General features: G+C 52.7%; 1 protein-coding gene across 1 annotated transcript in view; it reads right to left on the bottom strand.

Moving 5' to 3' along the window:
- The window catches only part of LASP1 (LIM and SH3 protein 1), a 40,413-nt gene that overhangs the window by 4,503 nt on the left and 10,084 nt on the right, over positions 1-25,826 (bottom strand). Inside the window, exons 3-6 of the mRNA XM_005897984.3 lie at positions 19,334-19,418; positions 12,088-12,195; positions 1,543-1,690; positions 785-888 (exon numbers count right to left, since the gene is read on the bottom strand). Coding sequence (XP_005898046.1) covers positions 785-888; positions 1,543-1,690; positions 12,088-12,195; positions 19,334-19,418 — 445 coding nt within the window. The remainder of the gene's footprint in view (positions 1-784; positions 889-1,542; positions 1,691-12,087; positions 12,196-19,333; positions 19,419-25,826) is intronic.

Here is a 25,826-nt window from a genome sequence, read left to right as displayed (position 1 = left end):
TCAGGGACCGTAGCATGCCAGGCTCCTCTGTTCATGGAATTCTCCAGGCAAGAATACTGGAGTGGGTAGCCGTTCCCTTCCAGGGAATCTTTCCAACCCAGGGATTGAACCTAGGTCTCCTGCATCGAGGACAGATTCTTTACTGTCTTAGCCACCAAGGAAGCCTGAAGCCTACAAGTCCCTGTATGATCAGACCTCATCCCTCTCCAGTCACCTTGGCTTTCCCACTGATCTTTGAACTCTCCTAGAACACTCCTGCCTCAGGGCCTTCACACTTGCTGTTCTTCTCCAATACTCATTCCTTTACTGAGCCCTTTGCTGCCCCCACCCCTTCTCACCGTGCTGTCTTTTTCTTTATCTATGACCTTTTGCCACATACCTACTTATCTATTCATGTTTGTCTCCCTGACTGGAAAGTAAGTTCCAAGAGGGCAGGAAGGTGAACTTTTACTCAGATCAAATCCTTTCTGTCCAGAACATGCTCAGTAAGTATTTGAAGCACTGGCTGGTCTATCGGGAACCTTAGCCTTCAGATGACCTCTCAGACTGCGTTCCTTCCCTCACTTGTGCCTCACTTGAGGCACCAGCAGGTCTCTTATCTCAGGCTACTTTATTTCTCTGAGAATTGTCCCGCCTGAGTTTTTCTTCCTAAAGGTTGTCCAACAGAACAAAACAAAACAAAAAAAGGGTGTCCAAGAAGGGACGTCTTTTCTAAAGGGACGTCCAGGAAGCCTTCCCTAGGCTCACCCCACCTCCCACACCTCCCTCCGCCAGGGCCACTCACCCCGCCGCCGCCTGGGGCGCTGCGCTGTATGGACGCTGGGGCTGCAGGCTCCTTGTAGCCACCATAGGACTGGGCTGCCGGCTGCTGCTGGGGCTGCTGGTACACTGGAAGCCAGCAGGAGACAGGCTCAGGACCTGTCCTGCCAAACCCAGAGCCTCCCAGAGCCGCCCCCTTCTTCCATGAGACCACGTCATGTACTTCCAACTCCGCAAGCTTGCTCAACCCCCACTTCCCAAGGGCTTCTGTCTGTGTGCACACACGCTGCTGTCATGCCCCAGTGGCACCTTCCCCGTCACAGCAGGAGGCCAGCACAGCCCTGACCCTGGTGTTCATGCCCTGGGTAGGGACGGGACCTGGGGTGGGTGTGGGTGTGGGTGTGTGTGTGTACTCGAGGCTTCCCTCTCACCTCCTCCTGTGTGTGTGTGTTTCATGCCCTGGGTAGGGATGTGTGTGTTTGTGTGTGTGTGTGTGTGTGTGTGCATGCCCTGGGTAGGGATGGGACTTGGGGTGTGTGTGTGTGTTTATGCCCTGGGTAGGGATGTGTGTGTGTGTGTGTTCATGCCCTGGGTAGGGATGGGACCTGGTGTGTGTGCGCGTATGTGCATGTGTGTGCGTTCATGCCCTTGCTGGGACGGGACCCGTTTTGTGTGTGTGTGTGTGTGTGTGTGTGTGTGTGTGTGTGTGTGTACTCGAGGCTTCCCTCTCACCTCCTCCCCACCTTGCCTCAGGTCCTTGGTCCCCACAGCCCTCCCACTCACCTGGGGTGCTGGCGGGGATGTGGTGAGGCTGCTGCTGCTCCTGGGGCCGCCGGTAGCTGCTCTCCTGGGGATCTCGGCGCTCGCACTCCAGACCCTCACCACCACTGGGACCCATGCGACTCTTCTCAAACTCCTCGTGGTATTTTATCTGCAGGGACAGAAAGCACTGGGTGAAGGACCCACAGCAAACCAACCAAAGCTCCCCTTTTCCGTTGCCACTCAAGATCCTGGGACCGGAGAGACTCCTGCAGGACTCCAGGCAAAGACAGCCAGGTTCTCAACAGGGGTGTACCGCGACGTGCCCTCAGACAAGCACTTAACCTCTCCAAGCCTTGTTTCCTCCTTACAGAAGTGAGCATCAGGATCTCCCCTCAGGGGTTGCTGGAGGATGCGAAGAGATGACGGATGTAAAAGGGCCACGTCAGCTAAAGTGTTAGTGCCTCAATTGTGTCTGACTCTTTGCAACCCAATGGACTGTAGCCTGCCGGGCTCCTCTGTCCATGGGATTTTCCCAGCAAGAATACTGGAGTGGGTTGCCATTCCCCTCAGAAGGGAATGAATGTTAAATGAAAGCACCAGACAAATGTAAGCTGTCAGTTTTATGTCCCTGTGGCAGGGCTGGAGCTGCCCCGCTTCCACCCTGGCCCATAGCAGTGACTATGGGCTTACAGAGCAGGTTTACAGAGCATCTGCTAGGTGCCAGGCACTACGCCAGGCGTTCTGCATCACAGGCTCATTTTACCATGTCAGCACCTATACAGGGGTACAGTATAGTCCCCGTATAACAGATAAGAAGGAGACTAAAGCACTGACAAGCAACATGAGTTACCCATGCTCACAGAGATTTCAGAGCCTGTGTTCTTAACCAGCAGGCGATTCTGCCTCTTGTGGGCATGACCTCATAAAGCTCCGCTGAGGACCCCAGCTTGCAGGACAAGAAATGTCCGGCCCTCTCCAAGGGTATGTCAGTATCTGGAAGATGAAGTCCTTCTCTCCTTGGGTTAAAAAATGGGCAAAAAGAGACCTGAAGAAGCCACACACCCAAGGTCTTCACCAAGGACCACCAGGACCCAGAATTGTGTTCTTAAAGTCTGGTCTTCATACTATCTGCTGAACGCAGGTTCCAGGACCTTCCATAGAATCTACAATATCAGGGCTGGGGTTTTGGAATATGCACCTTTATTTTTTTTTCTTTTTTTGGAGGGAATATGCACTTCTAAGGGACTTCCCAGGTGGCGCTAGTGGTAAAGAACCCACCTGCTAACTCAGGAGACATGGGTTCGATCCCTGGGTTGGGAAGATCCCCTGGAGGATGGCATGGCAACCCACTCCAGTATTCTTGCCTGGAGAAATCCCACGGACAGAGGTGCCTGGCGGGCTACAGTCCATAGAGTAGGTATACAATCCATAGCACAAAGAGTCAGACATGACTGAAGAGACTTAGCATGCACAGACACATGCACTTCTAAAAGTTTCCCAAGGTGAGTCTGAGTCTTGAAGGCTCAAGTTTGAGAACCAGTGGTCTGGAGCAGAGGTTGGCAAACTCAGGTCCATGAGCCCACAGCCCATTTGCTCATGGTCTGCATATGAGCTAAGAACGGGTACTACGTTTAGTAATGTTTGAAGCCTGTGCGGAGAGTTAAAAGGAATAAGATTGGTAACACATGAAATTTCTATGAAATTCAAATTTCAGTGTCCAGAAATAAAGTTCTCCTAGAACAGTCACACCCATTCATCTCCCTATTATCTCTGGCTGCTCTCACGCTGTCGCTACAGAGCTGAGTAGCTTTGACAGGCCCTTTGGCCCACAAAGCCTAAAACATTTACTCTCTGGAGCTCTACAGAAAAAGTCTGCTGTCCCTTCTTTGCTCAAATATTCCTGTTGGTAATATCTGTTTCAGCACAATCCTCCCAAATTGCACCTATTGTATAAATTACACAGAAGTACCACTTTATGGGAAATAGATGGGGAAACAGTGGAAACAGTGTCAGACTTTATTTTTCTGGGCTCCAAAATCACTGCAGATGGTGACTGCAGCTATGAAATTAAAAGACACTTACTCCTTGGAAGGAAAGTTATGTCCAACCTAGATAGCATATTCAACAGCAGAGACATTATTTTGCCAACAAAGGTCCGACTAGTCAAGGCTATGGTTTTTCCTGTGGTCATGTATGGATGTGAGAGTTGGACTGTGAAGAAGGCTGAGCGCTGAAGAATTGATGCTTTTGAACTGTGGTGTTGGAGAAGACTCTTGAGAGTCCCTTGGACTGCAAGGAGATCCAACCAGTCCATTCTGAAGGAGATCAGTCCTGGGATTTCTTTGGAGGGAATGATGCTGAAACTGAAACTCCAGTACTCTGGCCACCTCATGCGAAGAGTTGACTCTTTGGAAAAGACTCTGATGCTGGAAGGGATTGGGGCAGGAGGAGAAGGGGACGACAGAAGATGAGATGGCTGGATGGCATCACTGACTCGATGGACGTGAGTCTCAGTGAACTCCGGGAGTTGGTGATGGACAGGGAGGCCTGGCGTGCTGCGATTCATGGGGTCGCAAAGAGTCAGATATGACTGAGCGACTGAACTGAACTGAACTGAACCACTTTACACCCATGAAATGTCTATACACATTTGTGTGTAAAACGTACAAATATGAAAAAAACAAAGGATGAAAAAGAACCGGAGTCAGGAGTTCTAGGATTTTCTGCCTGCATTCCCAGTGGCAACATGCCCACATCCCACCTTGAGGACCTACTGACTTTTCAGAGAGGAAACTTAGGGGGAAGAAAGCAAGCAACCGAGGAGAGGTGGGAGGTCCATGGTTAGCGCTCTGGAAGCGCTGGGCTGGGGCTGGTGGAGGAGGTGGGACAGTCCCGCCTCCCCCGCAGAGGAAACTCAGAAAGGGGGACACAGAAAACTGGTCTGGTCCTGAGCAGACCCAGGCCTGAATTCTCTCCAGACCTCAGACCACCACCCGCCTGGAGGCTGGCTCTCACTTCCTGTTCACTAGGATCCTGCCCTGTGCTGCTCCCAGTGGAAAAGGGGGTGGGGTGAGGGGGACAGAGTATGGAGGGGGCAAAGCCTGTCCTGCCTCCAGGAGCAGAAGGAACCTGCAATTCTGTGCCCTGAAGTCCCTGCCTGATCCAGCTGTCCGAGCCCAGGTGCTCCCATGGCCCACCCCTTCTCACTTTCTTTGCTTTCTCGAATCCGCTTTATAAGGTGGGCAAGAGCTAAAACTCAGCCAGAAGCAGCCGGGCTACAGGTCTGCAGGGGTGACCAACTGGGCCCACCCACATCTCCCTGCTGCTCTTCCGCTGTTGAATGATGGTGACTTGCTGCAGCCCGGGCTGAGAGAACAGGTCGGGCAGCAGCATAGCTTGGGATGGGCCGGTGGGGAGGTAGGGAGTGCCTCACTTAGGGCTTTGGGTCAGCATGAGCCCCCCTCCTCCTCTCACCCCTTTCCGTCATGCCCAAGCAAGGACCCACACCCAAAGAGCAAAATAAACTGAGCCAGTTCCGGAAGGGGAGACAGCTGGCCCTGGTCAGACTGAAAACCCATCGGATCCCCAAACTCCCATGAAGTAGAACACCGAGGGGTGAAGGTCAAAGGCCAGCGTCCTGCTCTCAGATCCCTAAGACAAGGGCAAAGGTGAGAGTCTCTCTTGAGCCCACTCAGTGAGCCCCCCTCCTCTGGCAAGGAGTGGGGGGGAGTGGGGGCAAGGAGAGATCTCTAGGCTCTCAAGGCAACTGCCCTTCTGACTTCTGTCCTGGGGGTGGGAAAGGTTAGCTTTCCATGTTTACTTTCTGGTAATGAAAAGAGGCCTGACCCTGGGAGCCGGTGACCACGGGGAGGCAGACAGAGGCCTGCCCCGGGCCCTGAGGGAGCCAGGACGTGGGCTGAGGGGCAGGCCCCCGCTACCCTGGTTGACAGCCCACTTCTTGGGCTGCGGCTCTGTCTGTATTAGTGAAGGGGTGACTCTTGGAGGAAGAAGCATGTCTGGGTCCCATCCCCCGTCACGTTGTAGACTCAGTCCTTCATGGAGGACTGCACGTCCCTCCCACACCTCACCCCTAGAGTCACGAGCCATTCACTTGCTCATGTGAACTTGGAAGAGTCCTATCCCCTCTGGGCCTGGATTTCCTCATCTTAAAAAGAGGCCATGGCACCATCTGCTCCCACGTGGTCCTAAGGCTTCCAACTACCTCTAGGAACCTAGCCAAATCCTAGAACTGAAAGCAAGTGTGGACGTGTGTTCGTTTCCGCAAGAGGCTGATGGGATCCATCTTGCTCCTTAAAAAGCCACTCTACGCAGGGCCAGCTGATCCAGGTGGACACAGCAGTGGCAGCCTGAACACAGGGGAACCCTTCCCACCACCGATACAGGAACCACCTGCTCACTGTAATGACCTTGACTCAGCTCTTCACATTGAGTTCTCTGCATATAATCTCCCTTGGCCTTGACAATAATCACCCTTTAAAAAAAGTCCCATAGGTGCACTTTAATTTCCATTTTACAGAAGTCAAGTGACTTTCATTAGTCAGGCCTGAAGCTGCTGATACAAGGACAAAGCCACAGCTGGACGGGTCCTTTCCTGGGACAGGGTGACCACACGCCCAAGTCTGCCCCTGGTCCCAGTTCATGTCTTCCTGAACAAATATGAGTAGCACTCCCTTTCGCTTTCAAAAGGGATGATAATCACAAGGTCACCCTAACTTCGAGAGAAGGGGCGCCAGGCACTGAAGTCAGGAGCGGCAGCACAGAACGGAAGCGGACCGAGAAAAGCGGGGCTGCAGCCCTTCCGCCCAGGGGCCACCTGATAAAATCTCGGTCCTCTCAACTTCCTCTCCCTCCCCTGCGCAGGAAACAAGGAAACTGTTATTACTTTGCTGATCGACCTAATAGCTTGAGAAGCAAAGAGGCACCTTAAAGGGTATGAGCACATCCAAAAGGGAAATAAAGACTTATCAGAGGCCAAGGCCCTGGTGGAGCTCAGTCCCAGGCTCAGCAAAGTTCCAGTCGTCTAAGTGCCCTGAAAAGGGGTCACCTAAGCTCAGAAACGTCAGCAGAGGCCCAGCCAAAACCTGTCCTGGGACCCCATGGAAGGACGCCTGGAGATCCAAGTGCACGGAGGTGAAGGGATCCAGGCCCCGGAGGACCCTCCCCACTCATCCAGGGCCCTGCCAGCCAGGACTCCAGGATGACTCATTGAGGGTCCATTCCAAAGCTACGGAAAACACATTTTCTCTGCCAGCTGATGGTCTGTTTTCTGAACCCGTGTTCTCCTTCCTGATTGTGGTGGAAAACCAAGGTCTGACTCCACATTTGCTCCCACATGATTCCACATCACAGCCAAGAAGGGAATATCAGGCTCTGGATGGAATAATCAACTCACCAGCCAAGGTCTGGTTTTTCTAACAATGTTTCCATTTGTTGTGGGCCTCTGTGGTGCCCTTATATGCATTACTCATTTCCTTTTCTCAGCCAGCCCAAGAACAATGTATTATGATCATCCCCATTTTTCAGACAGGGAAACCAAGGTTCAGGAGGTAGGTAAGAGGTGCATAAATGAGTCCTACCATCCAGCTCTTTAGTTCTCAACCACCAAGTAATGCTGTGTTCCCCATGAGAGACTAACACTATTTTGTTTTTAAAACAAATGTAAATCTGTGCTCAACTTCATTACTAATCAGAGAAATGCAAGTTAAAACCATGAGATACTACTACTGCTCACAATGAGAATGGCTAAATTGAACAAGTCTAAGGATGCAGAGCAGTGGAAACTCTCATCAGTGCTGGTGAGACGGTAAATCCATAGCCCTGCTTGAATAGTATTTCAGCGTCATCTGGTAAGGCTGAGGGGACACAGCCTCCAAGATCCAGCAACTGCCCTCCATGTTAACGCTAGGAAATACGTAGGAAGTTGTCCACAGCCACGGAAGCAATCCAAATGCCACCAACCCCAGAATCAACAAAATGTGGGATAAGCACTTTAAGCAGAATACAAGACAACAACAGAAAAGAATAAACTGCAGCGTCATGATGCTTTAAACCCAGTGCTGCACCAAGGATATGACACACAAGAAAAAGTTAACCGAATCACTTTTCTGTACACCTGAAACTAACACATTGTAAATCAACTATACTTCAGTTTTAAAAAAAGAAATATTACATACTTAAAAAAAAAAAAGCATACAGGGTTTCCAACAAGCCCGTCTCCAGCCATTTGACTCTGGGGCTAGAATTTTCTTTGACTTTACTACTGATTGGGCCCAAACTATAAGGATCTGAAGGGTTTCCCAGGTGGTGCTGGTGGCAAAGAACCCACCTACCAATGCGGGAGTCAGAAGAGACATGGATTCGATCCCTGGGTCAGGAAGATCCCCGGGAGAAGGGCATGGCAACCCACTCCAGTATTCATGCCTACAGAATCCCATGGACAGAGGAGCCTGGTGGGCCACAGTCCACAGGGTCACAAAGAGTCAGGCACGACTAAAGCGACTTAGCATGTATGCATGCCTGCATAAGGCCCGAAGCTAATTTAAGAAATATGTGCTGCTAATTATTTCTGACTGTGAGAAATGCAAAAGATTTCTGCCTGTAGCAAGGCTATCTCCAAAGCTTATGGTTTTACAGTCCTGTAGGACATTCACCAGTTCAGCAGCTAACGGCAGAACACTAACCAGTTCTATATCTAATTATATCCAGTGCTTTCTTTCACAGACTAGGCCTCACCTCTGCCTGTCAGATGCTCCCAGCTGGTTCCTCATAATTAAGTTAATTATATGATAGGTACTCACTACATGAGAGTTATGTCTGTTTTTTGAACACTTTGAAAGCTCTATTTTGACAGGGGGCTGTCATGCTCTGCTTCCTGCCTTGCATGGTGAACACACACACAGGTGTTTGTGTGATATACTTTACAGAAAAAGGAAAAGTTAAAAAGACCCAAAACTGTATACAGGAAATCTATATATGAGGAAATATGTAGGTAAATGAAAACTTGCCTACTTGAAGGCAGGGGCTCCTAGTAAAGGGACTTAGCAACTAAAAGTCCTTCTGTCTAGGACGTCCCTGTTGGTCCAGTGGTTAAGAATCCGCCTGCCAATGCGGGGGACACAGGTTTGATCTCTGGTCTGGGAAGATCCCACGTGCTGTGGGGCAACTAAGCCCGTGCCTAGAGTCCCTGCTCCGCAACAGAAGCCACCGCAACAGGAAGCCCGCACACGGCAACTGGAGAGCAGCACACTGCAGCTAGAGAAGGCCCATGAGCGGCAACCAAGACCCAGCACAGCCGGAAAAAAAGAGAGGCTCCCATCCTTACAGCCATCAGAGCCGGTGCCCAAAGGCCAGGTTAATATTGGGTTGGCCAAAAAGTTTGTTCGATTCTGTCCATAACATCCTATGGAAAACCCCGAATGAACTTTTTGGTCAACCCAGTATAACCGAATCACTTTGCTATATGGCAGTAACGAACACAACATAGAAAGCCAACTATACTTCAACTAAAAAAAAGTCAATCATGCACGACAGAGGCCTAACTTACTAGCACTTTGCCTCCCAAGTTTCCACACATTTTTAGTTCTAGACACAGGCCCAACTTTTCAGCCAAACTTTAGTCCCTGTCCCCTTTTTCACCACCATATAGAAAGCAAAGTCTACCTTTAAATTAACAGCAATGGACAATATTTATCTCAGACTAAGTGCTTGACATTTTCCTCACAAATGAGGAGGCGTCTGACGATAACCCGGGAAATGAGTGACCAGCTCATACAGGAACACTATTTTGGATACAAAACAGAAGGTGTGGCTCTAGACATCATCGTTCCCAAAACTCCTCTGGAGGAAGGACAATTTAATAACGTGGTTTAAAGTTCCCTGGGGGTTCTGGATGTAGCCAGGACTGGCACCTTTGGTGAAGCTCTTTTCAGACTCTCTTGGTGATGATTCTCACACTGCAGGGAACTCAGGGAACGTGTTAAAAACGCTGGTTCTTGAAAAAAGAAATTTTATTTTCTATCACTTTTAATTTTGTATCTGTATGAGATGATCCGCTCAACTTATTGTGATAATCATTTCATGATGGAGGTAAATCCAATCATTACGCCGGACACCTTACATGTATATAGTGCAGCATGTCAATTACAGCTCAATAAAAATGGAAGAAAAGATAAAAAAACAACAAGAATAATTAAAAAATAAAATGCTAGTTCCTGAGACTTTCTTGGTGCTCCAGTAGTGAAGACACCGTATTCCCAATGCAGGGGACTCAGGTTCGATTCCTGGTCAGGGAACTAGAGCCCACATCCCACAACTAAGACCAAGCATAGCCAAATAAATAAACATTAAAAAAGATGCTAGTTCCTAAAAATGAGATAAAATTAATGCAGTTTCTGGGCTCTGCTCCCAGGCAGTCCCAGGAGGAGGCCTCTGAGGCTGCATTTTTTTTTTTTTTGCATTTTCTTTTTTTTAGCCTGTATCTTCAATCCACCTTTTCAAGTAATTGAAGTACAGCTGTTTGGAAGCCCACAGCTGACAGACTAAGGGCATTTGCCAAAACCAAGGGTCTTCCAGCTCTGTGGTCGTGTGTCACAGGTTCCAGCTAAAGCTGCAAAAGCAGAACCAGGTCAGGCATCAGTCACCTCCCCACCTCAGAAAGGGGACAATCAGCTCATTGCAGCCCTGTGGCTACTGATAAGATGGTATCTGCCCAGGTGTGGGTGTCTTGGCCAGAGTGAGTTGTTACCAGGGCTGCTCAGACACTAACACCTCCAATGACTAGTTGGGGGGGAGGTTGGGGAGTACAGGTGCAATAGGCAGGGTGTGGAGTATTCTGGAAGCGTTCCAGAAAAGCAGGCAAGGATGACTGGGCTTGCCTCCCCCTTCTAAAAGCCACAGGCTGGAAACAATGAGTGAATGTGCTGGGGGGTTGCGGTTGTAGGAAGGGAGCAGGTGTCCAGATAACAGTCTTCACAATGAAAGGCCAGAGGCTAAAGTCTCAAGAGTCCAGTTTTCTGTATCTTCCTTCCTTGTTAACCGAGGTTTCCCCTCCCTCCTGTTTTCCATGAGGACAGCTGAGACCCATACTTTCTTCCCACTTTCTTCTGGGCACAACCTGCAGGGAAGCTCTCGGGTTGGGACCAGGCCCTAGCTAATAAAGAAGCAATTGAGACAGGCTTGTTTGAGGGGAAGAGGGGATTACAGCTGTCAGAGGCATCTTAGCCCAAGGGAAGCACTCCATTTCCTCAAGCCACAACTTTCAAGCTGCGGGTCAACAATATAATTGCGAAACCCGGCATCTTTAACAAACTAAAATAGAACAGAAAATATCCAAATGCCCTTTAAGTGGAAGAGCACTCTTTCCTGAAAGTTTTGGTTCTGTTTCTCTTAAATAAATCAGCAAGCCTGTTCAGTGGGCCACAACATGAAATGTATTTCATACTGCAGGCTGCTGATCAAAGTTTAAGAGCCAAAGTCTCAGGCATGGCCACTTCTGATGGCTTGGGTCCTGGCTTCTGACATCTACCTGAGCCACAGCGAGTCGACCCTAACAATGGTCCAACTTACTTCCAGGAGTGCCTGATCAAGGAGGTCTGAGGGCTGGATGCCGGATAGACCACCCAAAACTCAAGGCCCCTGAAGCTTCTGTCCCCAGTCCCTCAGCCCAGAGTGACACCAGGCAACCTGCCAACCCCTCCTGAACCAGACCTGAAGACACCTGCTTGCCCAGTCCTTTATGGGACTCTGTGCAACACAGGCCATGTCCATGCCTGTGGCTCACAGCGGTGCCCCCGCATTGCCCAAAGCCCCCTAAGCAGCCTCCCCACAAGCCCAGAGCTGCACAGGCTGCTAGTCTGTGGCTCCGCCAAACAGGAAACTGAGGCCTGTCCCCCGCCATAGGTGCCATAAGGGGCGTTGACCCACTGCCCACTCTGCACACCAGCCCTGCCATGGCTAGACACTGGTGACCACCCTGGACCTGGGAGGGCCAGGCCAAGGGGTGCAGAGCCAGCGAGCAAAACCCAACTGGGGTTTTTACACAGGAAGGAAGAGCAAGCCAAGGTGGGGGAGGAGGCTGAAGAAGGGCGGAAATGACTGCAATGTCAGCACCCAGAGGCAGTCGATGGGGAGGCCAGCCCCTCCCCACCCCTGCCACCCAGTTCTGACCTTTGTGCTCAGACAAAACAGCTAGTCCGGACCCTGGCCCTCACCATAGCCAGCAGGGAGGGGGGGAAATTTCAGAGAGAGTGGGGGATGAGGGGGGGTGATTGAGCACAAAGGCCCTCCCCAAAAGTCTAGTTCTTTCAAGGTGGAAACATTATGTGGGCAGAGGGTATCAAAGGGGCAATCTGGGGGTGCACAGAGGAAAGGCATCTTGGGAACCCCAAACCCTTCCCTTCCCTCGGCTCAAGCAGGCACCAGCCAGGCCTGCTGAGGAAAGCAGGGGTGGCACAGAACTGGCCTCATGCACAACTGCCAGGCAGGCGGGGAGGAGACGAGACGGGAGCGCCAGGGTCAGGGTAGTACCCGCGGAGCAGGGGACCTTACATTACTGATCTGGTCCTGGGTCTTCTTGATTCTCTGGAGCTCGGGCGTGTCTGCCACCACGCTGAAGCCTTTGCCCTTGTTCTTCTCAAACTCCTCCTTGTAGCGTACCTGGAGGACCAAGGTGGTGGAGAAGGATCAGAGTCGAGGCAGGGGGAGCAGAAAGGGCTCCAGCCTGCAGCAACCAGCCAGGAGAGACCCTGACCAGAAACCCCCCTGCAGTGACATCCACTCCCACCTCCCAACTCCAGGCAGAAACCGTGGCCAAAAAGTATCAGACCAATGATAATAAACTATTACTATGTATTCATACTTGGTGTATCCTGAGTGCCAAGAGCTTTACATGAACTGTCATTTAAGTCTTGCTATAGACTATCGTTAGTTCCATTTTATAGACAAGGAAACCTGAGCCACAGAAAGGGAAAGTCACCTGCCCAAGCTCACACAGCTTAGCAGCACAAGTTCAGAGCCAATAGGATGAACTTTCATCTGCCTGACTCTGAACCTTCACCACGGCCCATCCTGCTTGACGGTGAGAGGAAGAAGGTTCTTTCCAAGGACTGCCCCAGCCCTCACCCTGGCCAGGATGTGGTCCTACCCGCTGAGAACCTGGGGGAGTTTCTGAGTGAGGGCTGTGCCAAGGGACAAAGTTGGTGCCCAGAAAGGAGGGCGGTAAGACAGCCACTCAGAAGACTCAATCAATGAGCCTTTGAGAGGCCCCGGTGGCTGCCTGGAGCCTGCCAGCCTGGCTTTTGAGGTCAGCACCACAGGAGGGGATGAAATGGGTGGGGGACAGATAGCATGTCAGGCTTCCAAGAGCCAAGAAAGACCTCTACCACCCCCTCCAATGCCCCTCTCTTCTGAGTATTCCATGGAAACCTGAGTACTAGAGGGACTTAAGTCAGACATTCAGAAAGGACGTCCCAAGCACTAAAGGAACTGAAATATGAAAACTGTCCTCCCCTGGGGGTTTTGAAGAACAGAATGGAGGCTGGAAATGGCCCTGGGACAGGGACCTATTCCTCCGGCTTTCAGAGTCTTTACTGTCCACCTCGGCAGCAGCTGTTCCAAAGCCCACCAGCTGCCTGGACTTTTTCCATGCAGGCTGCACTGTCCTGGAGGCAGGTCAGCCCAGGACACAAGGCCTAGGACCTTGGGAATTTCCAGGCCTCTCCCAGGCATGGAGTCATCTGGCCTCAGGGCTGAGCTGCACCGTGACCTGACTGACAACACGCACCTGTCAGTTCCTCTGCACCCCCCAGGGGTCAGGGTCCCTGTCTGTCTCCAGAGCCCCAGCTCACCCATCCAACAAGGGCTTCTTGTTCCTAAAAGGTTCCAGAACCTCCTTTGTTCTGACCCAGACTGAAATAAAGGCCTGGATGTGCTAGGTCCCCTCAGACTGGAAGTTAACACAGTGGGTTCAGGTACCAACCCACCCCAAGGGCCTAGAACTGCCCCACAGCAGCTCTTTCAAGAAGGCCTGGGCCAGCACAGCAACTCTTAGTGGTAGGGGTGGGTTGGGGGGGAGACCCTTCTGGAAGCAGGCATCAAGAAAGGTAAAGCACTGAGAGTCAAAAATGCGTCGCTCCAGATGCAGAGGCCCCAGATCTAAGACCTCTGGCCTTGATTTCCTCACCTGTAAGAGGACTGTCCATAATGGAGAGGGGGCTTCCTACCACCCAGTAACAGCAAAGAGCCCATGGGAGTTGGTATGAACACAGGCTGTCTCCCACTTGCTGACTGATCTTGGGCAACTGATTTAACCTCTCGGGCCTCAGTGTCCACATCTGTAAAATGGGGATCATGACACACCCATTCTAATCAAAGATACAGGTGGCTTTAAAGCAACAAACACATATGAAGCCACATGCTGAGTCGCTCAGTTGTGTCCGACTCTGTGTGACCCTGTGGACAGAGCCCACCAGGCTCCTCCGTCCACAGGCTTCTCCAGGCGAGAACACTGGAGTGGGGTGCCATTTGGCAGCGTTCAGTGTGCAAGGAGGAGGGTTAAGTGTAAAGGTGCTTTGTCGAGTGCTGAACAAACACCAGTCCCTGACTCCTTCCTCCACTTCCTGGCCCTCTGGAGGGTCAGGCCCCTAATCCAGGGGAATAATTGTCATGGCAACACTACAATGACATCAGCTGGTTCCCAGGCTCAGGAACTGCCTCTCCCTCCCTGCCGGGGAGGAATAATTCATTTCACTCCTGGCACAGGCAGCCCAGAGAGGGCGGGGCTGGAAGGAGCAGGGGGCAAGAAAGGACAGAGGCCTATGCTCAGCACTACTTTGCTGTGTGTTCCTGGGCAAGTTGGGCCCCCTCTCTGGGTCTCCTGAGAGTGGCCAGCCGCTGATCAATAAAAGCCCTCCTGGTTCTGGAGTTTCTGACCATATTTAAGCACCTGCCCCTGACTATGGAAAATCAAGGTGGGGAAGATTCTCTGGCCATCTGGAGCTGGAGTAGGTGGCAGAGTTTTGTGAAAGTCAAGGAACCAGAAGTCTGGGGAGGGCCCCACATGGAACCTCGCTCATCACCCAAGCTGGAGTGCTTTCCCTCCTCGGGGATGGCTCACCAGGATGTGAGCAGGGAAGTGACCTGCCCAAGGTCACTCAACCTGCCTTGTCGGTTCAACTCAGGAGTCCTGTCTGAATGCTTCCTGCCTGGGCCTCCAACCCTGGCCACTCCCAAGGTAGAGAGGGGAGTGAGGCCTGAGGCCCCTCAGGCCTGAACAACCAGGACCTAAGAAATTCCACTTTTCATATATAGATTTATTAATTATTCTCCCAGATTCTAGCTTGTTCATCACTTACCATAGCAAATAGTAGATACAGAGGTTTGTTGGGTAAATAATGAACGAATTGAATGCAGAAATAAAATCTCCAAACAGGCAGCATAAGTTGAAAAACAACTGCCTTGCTGACCCAGTGTAAGAGGAAAGATCACGACTTAAAAATACATATATGGAAAAAAATGATACCAACAAGTCCTACTTATTATGTACCTACCATGTGCTAAACCCACATACTATGTAACACACCCACTTCTAACAAAAAAAGAAATTGTTTTAAGAGTAAACACACAGAGATGGGGAGGAGAGCTAATGAGAAAGGTCAGTCTGGAAGCAGTCATCAAAAGGTCTAATACTCCTCAGCTTTATCATATCCAAGTTCCATCTCCTTTCCTTTCCAGGAGAATAGCGCTGGAATAATACTGAGTGCTGACTGTATGCCAGGAACCATTCTAAATACCTAATATATACTAACATCCTCACAATAACCTTTGGAGAGAGGTAATTCGTACTTTACAGATAAAGGCAGTAAGGTTCAGAGAGGTTAAATAACTGGTCCAAGGTCACTGAGCTAATGAGGGCAGATCCAGGATTTGGCCTTCAACTGGTTCGGGTATGAGTGACGCAGGCATGCTGCCTACCCTGCAGGTTATAAGATTCAAGGTAAGGGAGTGGGAACTTTGCACACAGCAGGGCAGGGCACAGGGCTTTGGTACAATCTCCTGTCCCCTGCGGCATGTGCCCCGTGGCATTTCCCAAGCACAGCACCAAGGATGATGAGGGTAGAATTAAAGACATCTTTTCCTTTCACTTTTGTCTGCGCTCAGAGGGCCACACAGACAGCCCCAGCTCAGCCCCACCCCAAAGCTGCTGCCTCTACTAGTCCTGGGGCTGGGGTGGGAGAGATGCCCTGCAGGGGTAGAGGGGTGAAGGGCCGCTAGGCCCTCGCCACTAGGGCTCTGCCTCAGCCAGGCCTGGACAGGCCCACCCAGAGGGTCATTTGTGGTTAGCCCTGTGGTTACCCGCCCCCACAAGGGAGGCTCCAGGTGTCCCAGACACCGAAAGTACCACTTTGGAAACCAATCTAGAAATAGGAAAACAAAGTTGAAATAGCACAGGCAACTTCCCAGAGACAGAGGAGACAGAGACACCAACGCAGGCCCAGGAAGGAGCCTGGAAAGAGATGGGAGGCTGGCCCCTGGTGGGTGGGGCGGGCTAGATAGGGAGGCTCCCACTTCCCTTCCCGACACAGCGGCCTGCCCAGCCCTCAAGGCCCACCCTGCCCCCACAGCGGCCACAGGAACCAGAACTGTCATGGCCCACGGCCCCAGCCAGGCCCACTCAGCCCTTCCAAGCCTCAGAGCCTTGGGCCCAGCCCTCAACATCTAGGCAACTGGTCCCCATTTTACCAGGCAAGAAAAGAACACTGAGAGGCAAAGGGGTGAGACTGAGACCACACAGCCCGGGGAAGCAGCAGACAGAACCAGACTTGCAAAGAGGACAGTACCCCTCTTCTAGCCCCAGCCCTCAAGAGCCCAACTGCAGGAGATTAGAGCAGTGGCCTCAATGCAAAGCCTCAGCTCATACCCCTCACAGCAGCTCCTCACCTCCCTCTCTACCCCACAGCCTGGCTCTACGCAGCTCAGAGCAGGTCTGCAGGACCAAAAGCCCTCATCAGAATCGCCAGGGCTGCCCAAATGCAACTCCCTGGGCCCGGCCCAGAAGTGGCAACCAAAACCCCCTTGGGTGGGGCCGTGAACTCTGCATTCTAAACGCCACCCTCATCCCCTGCACCATCCCCCCAGAAGGCTGATGCATCCTGGGCATTAGTGCGCACAGCTGGGCGCCACAGCAGGCTGCAGAGGGGTTGAGAGCAAAGGGCTCGACTTCTGTCAGGGAGCTGGCTCTGCGTGGCCTCTAACCTGTGTCCCCATCTGTAGCAAGGAGACAAGAGTCCCTCCATCATCAGGTGGTTGTGACGACTGAATGAGGTCAGGCCCGACCCCCGTGATGACCCATGAAGAGTGACTGGCCTTCTCATGACCTCCCCACCCTCTCAAGAATCAGGAACCCTGGGGACACGCAGTGGGCCAGGCCCCTGCGAGACAGGGTGGGTCTGGAGGTGGGCAGGGGGGTGCTTCCTCCTGCAGGCCCCGCCCCTCAGGGATTGAGTTCCACAGGCAGAAAGAGCTCCAGCCCAGCTTTTTGTGGGACTGATAAAGGCTGAGGGAATTAGCAGGGTTTGAATTTCTCCTCCTGAGAGTAGGTGTGTGTGGGGGGTGTACGTGTGTCCCTTGCTTCTGCCTGAGTGTGTACACACACTCCCACACTCCTCTCATGCTCTGGGGTGAGTACAGGTCACCCCACAATGCTCTGACCTGCTCTCCCCATGAAGCCCCTTCTATCCGCGACAGGATGGGGAGTCCCTAAGGCGGTTGTCAGGGCCTGGCCAGGGGATTCCCTGTGCAAATCAGGCCCAGGCCCGAGTGCCATCTCAAGCCTTCTTCCTGCCAGCTGAGCCACCCAGCCCTCCTCAGTCAGGCGGGCTCTGGTACCCACATTAGCCCCTACAGTGACTTCAGCTTTCACACCACAGCAGGGGCAGAGCCTGAGCTGGTAGATGTGAGCTGTGCTAAGGGCCAAATTAGCTTCCCCTACTTGCCCCCAGGTGGCTCAGTGGTAAAGAATCCGACTGCTGATGCAGGAGACATGGATTCCATCCCAGGGGTCAGGAAAATCCCTTGGAGAAGGAAATAGCAACCCACTCCGGCATTCTTGCCTAGGAAATTCCACGGACAGGGGAGCCTGGCAGGCTACAATCCATGGGGTCGCAAACAGTCGGACACGACCTAGCACTGTGCACCTGCTCTCCCATCACGGTGGGATACACAGGAGGCCTGAACCCCTGGCTCACAGGGCTGCATGAGGTCAAGGTCACTGTATTCGGGAGTGAAAAAAACAGAGCCTGGATCCTCCAAGCTCACTGAGAGTGTGTGTCAACAGGCAAAGTCCAGTGCCTCTCAGAGCCTTGGTTCCCTGTCTCTGATGCCTGCAGTCAAGTCAAGGATAAATGAGGTGAAGTAACAGAAGTGTTTGCTAACCTATAAAAGTTCCCACCAACAGGAGGAACTATCGTGTTTATTATCAAAGTAAAGATAGTTCTCCTTAGGGAGTTGGGTGGAAAACTGGAAAGAATACAAGTCTCAGACAAACTGGCATTCAAAGTCATTAGCACCTATTTCCTCTTCCGTAAAGTGAGAGGGATCCTGCCAACTGCACAGAACTATTGTGAGGCATGAACGCTAACACACCCAGAACACCAAGCACTCCATACATTAGCTACTAATACAGTTATTACCACTACTGCTACTTGTGTGATTTCAGCAACCCTTTACTGTCTCTGAGCCTCAGTTTCCCCATCTGTACAATGGGAAAACAGCACCTTCCTTGCAGGTTGCTGGGAGGATTAAATGAGAGAATGTGGGTAAAGCCTTTGCCATTCCAGGGCTAGTTCTCCTTCATGTGACCAACTGGGGGACAAGGAGCCAGAGAATTCACATCAAGATCAGGCAGCAGGCGCCCCACCTGGAAGGATCAGGAGGGATTCCCCCGAGGCCCAGGTGGATCCTCCAAGACATTTTCCTGGCCCTGGGCACCCTGCCCACTTGGTTACATTCCCCAAGAGTTCTTTGCTAAAGCCCCGCCCTGTCCCACCCTACAGTCCGGGCCAAGCTTGTTCTGGAAGCCCTCTCAGACCCCCAGACAGGGTAAATCATTCTGATTGAAAGGTTCTGGACCTTTTGCTTATTCCTCAGTGGCCCCTAAAGCCCCAGCTCTCTCTCCCTGGTGCAGGAACCCCATCCTCCCCTACTGCAGTGGCAAGCAGGGCTCCCTCTGAGAAGGGGCTCAGGAAAATCAGACCAAGGAGACGTGGGCACGACAGGCCCCTGGGGCAAGGCTCCCTTAGCAGCCTGCCCTAGGACAGGTAGAAGAGGGCTGGGGACATGGCTAGAGGATAGACTGTGTAACTTCACTCTCCCTGGTCACTTCCTGACCAGGGATCAAACACGTGTCCCCTGCGGTGGAAGGGCTGAGTCTTAACCACTGGCAGCCATCCCAAGGACCTTCCTTTCGGGGTGGGTGTGAAAGGCTGGGAGGGAGAGGGGACCAGCTTCCTGGAGGAGGTGGGCTTTAGGGGCCTCCCACAAATTCCTGATGCAGAAAGAATCTGAAACCCACACCCCTCCAACCCACTTTAGGTAGGGGGTGGGAGGACAGACTCTTGCCCACTTCGCTGATCAGGTCAGGAAACATGAAGTAACTGGGGGTGGGGGCAGGGAGACTAGACAAGTGCTTGGATTTCAGCACCTTGCTGAGCAACCACAGAAGGAAGGAGCTCTTGCCAAATCCAGGGGTGGCCCCGCCCCCCCCAGGCCAGGCCCCAGCTCTAGCTGACTCCCTCACCTGACTCTGCAGCTCACTCTGTTGCTTGAGGCGGAGGTTTTCCGGGGTGTCAGCCACCATGGTGAAGGACTGCTTGGGGTAGTGTCTGCAGGACAGAAAACAACACAATAGGGTTCATCCTGGGCAGGAAGCTGGGAACTTCTGGGCTTTTCACCCCCTTATCCTTGGGAGGCCCCTGCCCCAGCATCAGGACCACAGTGCCCACCACCCATGGCTGCAGGGAGGCAAGTGTTTCTCAGCCTGGGCTGAACTGGGAAGATAGATCAGGTCTGAATGATGGCCACCAAGAACCCCACAGGAGGCCATGGAGTTTCAGATCACCCAAATAATCCATGTCTACTGTGCAGGGAGGTCAAGGGGGCCAGGCACTCAGGAGGGGAGAAGATGCTCACGGGCTCAGGACAAGGCTTTCGGCTGAGACCAGAAATGGAGACCAATGAAGCAGACGAAAGGTGGGATGGAGAAGGAGACAGAAGGGGAAAGCGACATGCATATGCAGGGGGCTTCTGGAAAGGCAGTGAGAGAGAAAAAAGGCACCAGTGTTTCAAAGGGCAAATGAGGTCCAACTTAACCAGAGAGCAGCTGAGAGATCTGCTTGAGGCCAGAGAAGAAGTCACCATGTGACAGATAACAACACTGTAACAACAGTTGATGTTCCCTGTGCTAAGGGTGTCCATGCCCTAGTTCACCAAATTCTTAAAACCACCCTATTGTCTCCCTTTTGACAGATGGGAGACAGCAGCTTGGAAAGGATACAGCGTGGCCAAGGCACAGGGCTAGTAAGTGGAGGCATCCAGATTTGTTCCCAAACCATGTCTCAGGACCCAGCACCCTGAACCCAACCCTCCAATCTCCAGACACAGGCCAGACCAGGGTCTTCTCCCCCAGGAGGAGGCCTGGCTTGGAGGTGGCAGTAGCCAGGGCAGCCCTCAGAGCCAAGCCTGCCAGGACCTCCAGGGCCATCCAGTTCAACCCCCTCATTTCCTCAAGAAGAAGATCGTATGCTGGCACCGGGCACTTAGCTGACTTCATGATTATTTATCACATCAGTTGACTGTCTTTTCTCCACTAGTTCTCTGAGGTGAGAGGGTTCTCAGTGTTTCTTCTTCACGGACTTATCCCAGACTCCCCAAACAGAATCTGGTGTTCAGTAAATATCTGTTGAATAAACAAATGTCCTACACTAGCTGTTGAAGCTGGGCCAGGATTAGAACTCAGGTCTCCTCCATCCCCAACCCCCGCCCCAGGTCTCCTAGAAAACTAGCTAGAGAGGCAGCCCCGAGTCACTGTGGTCTGTGTGGAGGTGTTGGTATGCGAAAGGGCTGGGGGTCCACAGAGGCCCCCATGATTTCAGGGAGTGGTGGGTGGCTTCTCCAAGCAGGAGCCAAGGGCGGGCCATTCTCAGCCCTGGCTGACCACACCTCACCTCAACTGTGACCACTGGCTGGTGTCCGACTCACAGGCTGACCCCAGGTAAGCAATGGATCGCCCACTTCCAGCCACCCAGGTCGGCTGGCGTGCTGTGAACTGGTCACCAGCTGCCCTCCTACCTCTGTGTGTTTCAACAAGCCTGGCATGTTCTCCAGCTGCCCGCCTCAATCCTGAGCCAAAGCTATCAGTAATCACACAACTTCCCCGTGTCAAGGGCAGATTCAGGTGCTAGAGAACTCAACTAAAAGGGAGAGGAGCAGTGGCTAGAAGGAGCCCAGCCCTGCCACTGTCTTGCAGGGTGACTCTGGCCAATCTTTTTTCCCCTGTGAGCTAGTTTCACCATCTTGGACCTAGAATCACAGCAAGGTGATTTCACCTGTGCCCCATTTTACCAGGCAGATCCAGGTATAAAATGCCCCAACTCCTAGCCTCCACTGCCCACCTGAGTCCTGCCTCCCCGATCAGCCCAGCCCGTGGCTCCCTGAGCAGAGGGAAGAGCAAGAAAAGAGACTAAAAAAAGCAAATACAGGTGCCTGCAGCTGGCAGCAGAAGTCTTCCGTGGATGAAGGTGGGGCTAAAGCTGTAGACCCAGTCCCCGGTTTGGCCCAGCTCCACGAAGCGAGGGCCACCCACAGTGGAGAAGCTCCATTCAAAATTCCTGAGTTCCAGGGGAAGGGAGGATCTGTTCCCGGAGCGCAGAAGGAGACCAGCAGGAGGGATCTAAGTAAGATCTCTAGCAGGACCGGCAAGAGATCTGAGGTTGCCTGAGGGAGGCTTTGGAGAGGACCCTCCCACCAAGTCAGAGCCATTATGATAGCATCAAGGGCTGGTGGTGTCGTGAGGAGAGTGTCTATAAGTGGAGGCTCATGAGCATAGGAGGAAGGTCAGGTCCAGAAGCAGGGGGCTGGAGAAGACCTTCAGGGTGGCTCTGGCCCAGAACTTAAAGGGTCAGTTCAGAGAAGATGGTATAATTAGCATTTGATGGGAAAGGGTGTCTGGCAGGCTCAGAAAACACATATGCACAGGAGCCAGTCTGCCAACCCGCAGTTTCCCATTTGCCTGAAGGTACAGGGTTAAAATGGGAGTGCCGGGTCCAGCGGTCCAAGGTCAGCCAGACACATACACCTGACGTGCCCCGACTCTGCAATTCTGTGGCTCCTGCATGCTCTGTTATTCCTCACACACGGTGAACATATAGACAGGCCTCTGCAATGCTCATCTCCTAGACACCAAGGCCAGCAGGTCCACGTTCACACATCTACAATCCACCAGAAGGGTCTCAGGAGACCCCTCACCATGTAGCGGGTGCCTGCACGGATGGGGCTGGCAGGTATTTCATTCTCTCTTGGGAGCCATCATGACCCCAAGATCTCAATGCCCCCACCCAGGGCCAGAACACTAATCCCATCAGAAGGGAAGGGGGGACCAGCCTGGATGTCATCAACTCAGCTCAGTCTGGAAGGAGGAGAGGGATTTTAAACATCAGATTAAGATAGATTAAAGGGGGGCTCTGGAGCCACCGATCTCTTACCCCTGCCTCCTAAACCCCAACCCCAGGTCAGAAAAAGGGAGGCAGACCTAAGTATGGACTACATTCCTCTTGCTGGGTCAACCCTGTCCCCTCCCCACAGCCCCCAACCCTGGCGAGACAACTCTGCCTCTCCCGTCCCCTGCTCACTGCGCTTCGGGTTCCCATGGCAACCTCATCCTCAGCTCCAGGCAGCAGAGCGGTTGAGAGCAGGCAGACAGAGCGGGTCTGTGGGGGTGGGGGAAGAGACACAGACAGCCAGGGTATCCTCAACTGCAGAGGAACCCGTGAGGGCAAAACCAGGAGGCTGTGTCTGCGGGATACTTGTAGACAGTTCAGATGAGGAAGATGTGAGCCTTGGGTTTGCTTTCAGGGCAGGACACAAGAAGGCCAGGGCTGTGCCCCTCCCCCACCAGCACAACTGTCTTCCAAGAGGGCTACAACTGATGTGACCTCCTCCTAGAAACAATTAATTGCTGGGGATTCTACCTTTCCCTCCCTCTCCATCTTCAGATTGAAGCTCCCCCACCCTTCATTACTACCCTCAGATCCCAGTCAAGATGAATGGATATATGTGTATCCCAATGTAGGCGCTAGGGCAGACGAGAGGTCCCCCACCCCAGCTAATGACCCCACTGGTACCGCAGCCCCAACAACAGACTGGGCCCACAGTGAGGGAACGAGGGGCCAGGGTGGGGAGAACCGGGCCTCCCAACCCTGGCCTGGAGCTGAGTCCAGAGCACAGCTGTTCTTTGTCCCTTCTGTGGACCAGCCTGCACCCGGCCCCTTGTTAATCATTCCCAGTGGCAGGCCCTCTGCTGATGCCCCTCCCCACCCTTGATGGCAGTATCAGCTGCTCTGGGAAAAAGAGGCATGGAGAGAGCCCACTAAGACAGGAAACCTGGGGGTGGAGGGTGCAGGGAAAGGGATCTAGCATTCATGAGGGCAAGAACAGAGTTGAGCAAGATAACCAGGCACCTGGCAGCAGCCCTGGCCTCTGGGAGAAGTTAGAGTCACATAATTGGGGGCAGGAGGAGAAGGGGACGACAGAGGATGAGATGGCTGGATGGCATCACCGACTTGATGGACATGAGTTTGAGTGAACTCCGGGAGTTGGTGATGGACAGGGAGGCCTGGCGTTGCGATTCATGGGGTCGCAGAGAGTCAGACAGGACTGAGGGACAGAACTGAACTGAACTGAAAGTTACTTCAGGATACATTGTATCCTGTGCACATTCTCTCCTGAAACCTGCCACAAGGCTTTGGGCTAGAAAAGGCAGGCATTATCACTGTGCCCATTTGACAGATAAAGAAACTGAGACTCACCGTCAAGGACAGAGATCTGGCCCAATGCACTCTCCCCAGTTCCACACATGTCCGGGCAGCTAAGGGTAGACTGACTTCCCTCCCCAGGTGAACACCAGCCTACTCCTAGTTCTGGGGAAAGAAATGCTTGGTTGGGTGGGTGGAGAACTTCCTCTTTTAAAGCCAACCAGTTTCCAAGCGTGGCTATTCTAAGAGAACCGTCTGGGGTCTCTCAGCCACCTCCTGCCTGAAGCCACCTACTCCTGACATTTCTAAAGCAGGTCCAGACAGTGACCTGGGTAGGGGTGCGGGCGGTGCAGGAGAAGTGGGGGCTCCTCCCAGAGGACCTCTGAGTCACCTTCCTGCTTGAAGGGACTGCAGGGGCTCCTGCAACAGGCTTACTGGTGACAGGGATCACTTGCAGGGCAAAGCCATGTCCCTAGTCCCACCATCAGCTGTGTTCCAGATACAGAACAAGAATAGACCAGTATCCTGGAAGCCCAGTACCCGCTTTCGACAGGCAGCCTTGCCCCTTTCAGCCTTGGATCCCTTCAAAAACCACAGCTTTTTGTTCAAGGAGGAACAAAAATACAGCAACAAAAGCAACAAGGAGCCTTTGGTTTCACCAAAAGGGGGAAAAAAAAAAAACAACAACCCACAGCCCTGACATCCTGCCTCTGGAAGGAGCTACTGATCCCCCTGCTGGGAACACTGCCCATGGGCGGTCAGGGAGGACTCCCCTCTAACCCTGTTTTTCACCAGTCCCCCAGGCCTAAGGGGCCAAAATGGTGGGGATAGGAAGCAACAAGAAGGCATTGTCTGACCAGAGGAAAAAAATGAGCAGCCAAAATGATGGAGGCTAGACAAGAACTGACCAGCCCTCAGGGGTCGTAGATAAAATGAAAAATCAAAATCGATGACGACAAAGAGAAATGATCATGTCAAGTCAGGAAAGGCATGGAAACACTGGGTTTCAGCTTCCTCATCTATAAAATGGGCTGTTAGGAAGCAAAGATCCCTGAGGTTTCCTGAGGCCCTGACATCTGAGTGTAAGGAGCTGGAAGGTGACAGTGAGGTGGGGGCTGCCTAGAGGTTACTATGGGTGCTCCTTTGAACTCCCCCCGCCACCCACCGACCCCGCAAACATAGCGCACACACCCCTTCCTACTCCCTTCTCCTGGTCTTGTTTTTCCCAGTTAGAAGCAGAGAACTCTGGGGAGGCGGAAAAGCCCCAGGCCCCAGTCCTGGATGTGCCTGCCACTGCCCGATCCCCAGCTAACTAGACCCCAGAGATGACTTCAAGCCCCACCAGCACAGGTCCCACCTCACGCCCTGACGCCTGGGGTAAGGAGCAGGACTGCAGTCTCTTGTTCCCTAGAACCAGGGACACCCCCACCCTCCTCAGCCCTCAGCCCACAGCTCAAGGCAACTGAAGGACAATCCCAGAAAGATACAACGGAGCATTCCCCCTTTCTTCCCCAGCCCCTGTCCACCCTCCACTTAACACCCCAGAAGCTGGTCCCCCAGGCCTGCAACTGCCTCAGGCCGGCAGCCTCCATTGATTCATGGGCTCCAAGGAGGAAGAACAGGAACATTCCTCCCCGCCCCCGCCCAGCCCCACCCCACCCAGCCCCACCCCGACCTCCAGGCTCCTCAATTATTTGCCCGGAGATAAGACAAAGGACCAGGTTTGTAATTGTGACCAGATCTGCCCCACTTTCAGAAAAAGTAGTTTACAAAACAAATCAATGAGGGCATAAATTGAGGGCATACATATTCCTCTAACCAATGGAACAGGCTCACCCCACCTACCTAGATGCTTCAAGAAAGAATTATACAAACGCAGGCCTGCTTCCCTCTACCTTGCCATAGCAGTGCTGGTTGCCAATGGCCTGGGAAGTGTGAACACAAACGCGGCCTATTCAGTCCGATTCCCTGGCGCTTACCCCCACAGCCGGCGGCATGTGTCTGGTTATCCAGAGGCACGTGTGTGAATGCACAGCCTTGGGGGTCCACTACCACCCAGAAGGCCGGCTGTGGGCTCTGGCCTGTGTTCTCTCCCCAGCCTCACCCCAGACAAGTCTGGTGCAAAGAGAAAATACAAGAGGCCTTTCTGCTGCTTTCACTTTCCAGAACTTCAATCTCAGTCTTCAGAACTCACCAGGGAGAAACAGACAGTGTTCTTTCTCTTGCCCACCCTCCTGCAAGATCCTGGCTCAGGGACTAACC

This window comes from Bos mutus, chromosome 19 (genome assembly GCF_027580195.1).
Source record: "Bos mutus isolate GX-2022 chromosome 19, NWIPB_WYAK_1.1, whole genome shotgun sequence".
NCBI classification, from domain to species: Eukaryota; Metazoa; Chordata; class Mammalia; order Artiodactyla; family Bovidae; genus Bos; species Bos mutus.
The sequence above is the reverse complement of the archived record's forward strand: the minus strand, read 5'-3'. Positions and strand labels throughout refer to the sequence as shown.